At 31.8% G+C, this 6,126-nt stretch overlaps 1 protein-coding gene across 1 annotated transcript; it reads right to left on the reverse strand.

The window, feature by feature from the left end:
• Positions 1-3,883: 3,883 nt before the first annotated feature.
• On the reverse strand, positions 3,884-5,898 carry LOC140986873 (uncharacterized). The gene is made up of 2 exons (XM_073455258.1): positions 5,470-5,898; positions 3,884-4,823 (listed from the first exon to the last, which is right to left on the reverse strand). The coding sequence occupies exons 1-2, from the start codon at positions 5,803-5,805 to the stop codon at positions 4,287-4,289; spliced, it is 873 nt and encodes a 290-aa protein (XP_073311359.1). The 5' UTR covers positions 5,806-5,898; the 3' UTR covers positions 3,884-4,286.
• Between the last annotated feature and the right edge of the window lie 228 nt (positions 5,899-6,126).

The following is a 6,126-nucleotide window of genomic DNA, read 5'->3' on the forward strand; positions in this document are numbered from 1 at the left end:
ATCAAAGATTTTACCGAGCTTCGTCTCAGAAAATATAAGTTCATAAAAATCACTCATAAAAACCTTTAAAACGCCTTCTCTTGGCAAAACAAGCAAAGAGAACTTTATAAATTAAAACAATTATTTTTAATAAAAATTTAGAATTATAATAAAATAAATAATAATGATGATAGTAATATGAAATAATTATAGAATAATTATTATTTAAATATTTTAAATAGTAATATTTTTTTTTCATAAAAAATAATATTTTCATTAGTTTGTCAGAACAGAAATTCGTCTCAGTCTCGTATGAATTTTGTGAATATATATATGTGTGAAGAATAGTTTCAAAGGTCTCGAAGATCTCAATCAAGCTACAAAGTCATGGTGATTTTATGCAATTGTCAACACCTCTTATGGCATGCATGGTAAAAGAAAATGTGTATTCACGTCATGTTTCCTGTATTCATGTTTGGTAAGACATTGAAATGAGAATATTCATTTCAATAAGAATGATTATTCGCATATTCATGAAAATAATCTCATTCTCACTCTCAATTCTTACTCTCAATTCTTACCTATTACAAGATTGTTTAAATTTATTTCTTATTTAATTCATTCATACCAATCATTTCTTTAGTAGTAATGTTTAACACAACACAAAGTTCAATTCAGTCAAGCTTAAATTACTATTTTACCATTTTAAACCATTTATTTGGTCGTGATTTTTTTAAAATTTTTTCATCATTCATTAATTTCATATTCAGATGATGAAGTTGCATGCATGTTAGATCATATTTGGTCCATATTGTTTTTTTTTTAAATGTAAAAGACATCATTTTTTCTTATTAGGCCCCAAATTTTTATTATTATGCTCGAGCGGTCAAATATGTGTACAACTATTGATAAGCTTGAATCTTACAGAGGTTTTAATGATTTTATTTTATTATATTTGTGTTTATCAGATAATGTTATCACTTATTTCGTACTTAATTATGTGAAAGAGAATGAGGAGAGGAGGCAGAAGAACTCACGTACAATGCTTCAGGCAAAAGACAAAACTTGGAGGAAGAAAAAGAAAATAAGACTTTGAAAGAGAGGACAAAGACAACTTTAAATGAGAAATCGCTCGAATTGCGTTGAGATTTTCTTATTCTTTCTTAGATTTTATTCTTATAAATTCAAACATTGTGTTCTCGCTTTGTTTTGATTGTATGGAATAAATTTCTTAAAACCAAGACCACAATAGAACCAACCAATACTTTATTTGATATTTGATTTTATTTTCAATATATCATTTTTCTTGATTTTAATTATTGACTGATGTTGGTTTAATATTTATTATTAATAGCCTAATCAGCTATTTACATATTTGTTGATTAATCACAAATCGGAGGATAACTAGTTAAATATAGCAATAAAGTCATCATCAACGTATTGTTAAACTTACTAGAAATAGTATTCAATTTCAGTGTTTGGTTTTAAGTGAAACTGAAATTTCATAAAGATTTAATGCATTTAAATCTAATTAAATTTCATTAAGAATAATTAGACTATTAGATTTAAATTGGTTTACTGACTCGGTGAATTGTTTAATAAATAAATTGAGGATTTCACTGTGAAGTCAAGAATTAAATAACTAATTAAATTTTAACGAGTGTCAACATAGTAGAGTTTGGTATCGTTGTGTGTTATTTCTTTATTTGAAGTTTAATATCTCTTTGATCTTTGAATCCGTCGTTTTTTATTGCTTTATTCAATAGTTTATATTAATAAGTCAAATATCTTCTTTTTATTTATTTTTGTCTAACTTAAGTTAAATGATAAAAAATATAGTAATTAAATATTAATCATTGTAAGATCGAAAATTGAACTCATCGTCCATTTTTTATAACTTGACGTAGTCTGTTTGATATATTTATTCCTAACCGAAATCGTCAGTCAAGTTTTTGGCGTCGTTGCTGGAGACTTATTTATTTAATATTAGAATAAATTGCTTGCTTGAGACTATACATTTTTTATATATAAAAAAAATCATCTATATTTTTTTGCTAATTTATTTGTTTTGTTTTTATTTTCTTGTGAGATATTTCGAGATGGGCCATCGGCGAGTATTCACAAATTTTGCCCAACAAAACTCGGAACCATTCTACGTTGCTTGGAGAGAGTCAATGATTTGGCAAGCAAATAGGTACCATGATTTTTCAACCTACACTTTTATTCAAATTTTCTATATTGTTTTGCACGAGACAACAAGATGTTGAGTAAATTATGGAACTTTGACAACAAGTAGTAACTTGTTTAATAGAGATTATAATAGTGAGATGCAATTGTTAAACGATATGACATATTTCGACTATCACTGGAATTGTAATCCTTCACTGCACGGTTGGAGTAACCAATATCCTCCATAATTCTGCCCCAATTTTGTGAACCGATCATTTGAGCAACAAGAAGAACGTAGCACACATTTAGATTAATCGTGGGCTAGTCGGAGAACATTGTCAATAATTCAACAGAGATAAGTAATAAGTTTTTGAAAATTCACACCAACTATATGTGTTTTATAGATGAGTAAATTGAGCTTTTAGTGCAACTAGTTTCTGAAATCCACCAAGAGAATGAAGTCATTTTTGCCGATCAATTAATGACCAATCAGGTATGGATGATTGATCTAATTAAATTCAATTAAGAATAATTGGATGGTTAGATTTAAATAGTTTTATTAACTCGAAGAATCGTTTAATAAATAAATTGAGGATTTCACCGTGATTGTCAAAAATTAAATAATTAATTGAATTTTAACATGCGTCAACATAGTAGAGTTTGATACCATCGTGTGTCTTAATTCTTTATTTGAAATTGAATCTTTCCTTGATCTTTGAATTCGTAGTTTATAATGCAATTCTTTTATTTAATAGTTTAGATTAATAAGTCATATATCATCATTTTATTTATTTTATCTAGCTTAAGTTAAGCGATAAAAAATCTAGTAACTAAATATTAGTTTATGTGAAATCGATATTTAGACTCAACCTCCATTTTTTATAACTTGACATAGTTCGCTTACTAGATTTATTTCTAACCGAAATCGTAGGTCAACTATCCTACATAATCAAATAAGTATAATTTAACTTAGTAATATCATCGCACCAGATCAATGAAGTGTATAGAGCACATAGTATTAATTAGAAACATGAAATAAGAAGGAATATGTGCAAACTGATTAAAATTTAAGATGACCCGATTAGGTAGGAGGCTGTTATTTGATTATGTTATCAAGAAAAGAATAAAAGGAAAAGTAAATGCCAAACCCATTTAGGCTAAGCAGGCAATTATAATTAATAGGAATTTCAAATTTAAGCATGATGTATCCGATCAAATCTTTACATTTTAATGGGTTTTCTTGAAGCCAAGTTGAACAAGAAGAAATCTTTCCCAAAAACCTTTCCAAAATCAACACAAGAGTTATGACCACCAATCAAGTAAAAGGCAAGTAAGACAATCGGTATTTTACAAATAAACCTAACTATTTCACGAGTAAAATATAATACAGCATTTATAAGTTGTGCTCCTCAGTATACTAAGTCGATCGCCCACTTACCAGAATCACTGGATCCACCCCAGTTAAAATGAGGTTACAAGCCTCCAAAAACAAGCAAAAGAAACCATCTACAAGAGTCATAAACCTATGTTTTTCCTAACTTTATCCGCTCGATAACTATCTCAACACCTACCAACTAGATTAGAGCACAAGGAAAGAAAAATGGGGGTGGAACTGAAAAAAAGTTCTAGTAGAACATTAACCGAATAAAGAGCAACGAAAGAGTGACCAACAGGGTAGAAGTACTTCCATCCTAGCTGTGCTGTTTCAGGCACCCAGACATTGGTAAGAACTCGATCATGGGGTAAAATAATATTACTGGTGGCGAGCACCATAGAATGAAGGGATGAACCGCATACCATCACAGCAATACATGTTCTATTGTTCAAGAATTGGTGGCATCTTACATACTAATACTAGGACTGGAATAGGTTCTGAGTTACCATTGTTCTCGTTTAATTTTGCATCATCGCTCTGCCAAAGATATCACGTCATTTCAAGGATTTTACTACGTTCCATTAGTACTGGTTACGAAAACCGAATAGCATTCATATCCCCGGAATGCAGAATGCGAAATAAACATATACAATTCCTTCCTTTTTTTTGGTTTGGCAAGATAAACTTTTAACAGTTACTAAAAGTAAAGGAAAAGAAAAAAAAAGTACAATCCACTCCAAATCAACATTAACTATCCCTATTTTCAGCCTGCCAAAATAACTCCTGTCATGGATGCATACTTCTTAATCATGGACACATGTTTTTTACCAGCAAGATGATAGTTGAAGACCGTCTCGCTATTGCACACCACATCACAAATGATGCAAGTGCGAACAGCATCAGCTGCTGCCCCTCCTTCCAAAACTTTTCTTTTCTTTGTCTCCAAATCCTCTGTTTTCTCAGCTGCTTTCTTCTGGGGATTTTCCCCCTTGGCATCATTTGGATTGTTTGGGTTCTCTTCTGGTCCAAATACTGGTTTTGCTGGTGGGGCGACTGTAGGAGAAAGCAAAGATGCTGAAGCAGCATTCTTAACATGGACAGTTGTAGTTGCTGCCCTCAACTTTTCAAGATTTTTCTGGTGTTTTTTCCCCAATTTATGTTGATCAAGAACACCCCTACTGTTACAATCGATCTTGCAAACTTCACACCATGCAGATTGCACAATCTTTGTCTTCTTGGGGTATTTTATCCAAGCACCGTTTTTTTTAGATTGAGTAACCGGATTAGGTGCAGTTACACCCTAAAAACACAAAAGGCATTAATTATTCCGTATTTAATAGAATAAAAAAAGAAAAGAATGATTTCTTACATTAACCTCGGAACACGAATTTTACTCAGCATGAAAAACTCTGAGTGCGTGTACATTAGATACATAAAAATATATGAAGCATCAACAGCAAAACAAATGTACTCTTACCTCTGGACCCCTACACTTGTATTAAGTGATACATTTTTCTCAACCTCCTGAGCAATTCTTTTAGATTTGCAAACAAACCAAGCTTATCAAGATCATTCAAACATGCAACTGGAATATTTCACCAGTATAGCAGAGACATCAGGGACCAATGCCTTAGCAATTAATAATTACGGTAATTTCGTCAATTGTCAATGCGTGTCTTAAGTTGAATTCAGGTAAACTAAAAGTAAGTACATCGGGCTCTAAATTCTCATCTAAGCTCAACATAGTTACGCTCATCAAAGAACATCTAACTAAATTCAAAGCAGATATATACTTAAACCTACTCTTGCCTGATGCCTCAACTCAGTGATACACTCGTACTCAGAAACAAATATTTTACTCAATTCAGTAAATCAAGAAGTCTCAACGTTAATTTTTCCCAAGAAAACATAACTGAATAAATCAAGCAACGCAAAAATCCACGTACAGAAGCATAAGGAACAACCGCCATTTGCTTAAGAGCAGCAATCCAATTCTGCAAGATAACATTTTGGTCTTCATAATAAGACGCGGCAGCAGTATCAGCAGCAACATTGGGATCATGGGAGAGGGTTTGCTGCGCCGGTGCGTACGCGGCAGCCGAAGTCATATACGGCTGCGAAACACACGGGGTCGTTGCAACACCAGGAGACTGCAGCTGGGGATAAAAGCTGGTTTGGTGTTGATTGAAATTAGGGTTTTGAGTGTAATAAGCGGCGTAAATGGTGGCGGTGTTGTATAAATGAGAAGCTGATGGGTCTGAATTAGGTATAGCGGAGCCCATTCGTAAAGAGGGAGGCGGCGGAGAAGCGGAGGTACGGTGGAGTAGCGGTTGTCACAGAAACCCCCGTTAGAGGTGAATGAAGGGATTTGGGGAAATTTTAATTAATTTATATATTTTTCTGTTATCTAACTAGATTTATTTATTTATTATTTATTACCCATTAAACAAAATGAATTAAGAATCAAATATATATATATATATATATGTTTTAAATTGATCACAAATATATTACCTAATTCTATCATATTTGTTAGAATATTATAAAATTTCAAGAACTAAAAAGAATTTTTTTTTATCGAATCTTTATCTGTGAGACGGGTC

The sequence above is a fragment of the Primulina huaijiensis genome, chromosome 10, assembly GCF_012295235.1.
Source record: "Primulina huaijiensis isolate GDHJ02 chromosome 10, ASM1229523v2, whole genome shotgun sequence".
NCBI lineage: Eukaryota > Viridiplantae > Streptophyta > Magnoliopsida > Lamiales > Gesneriaceae > Primulina > Primulina huaijiensis.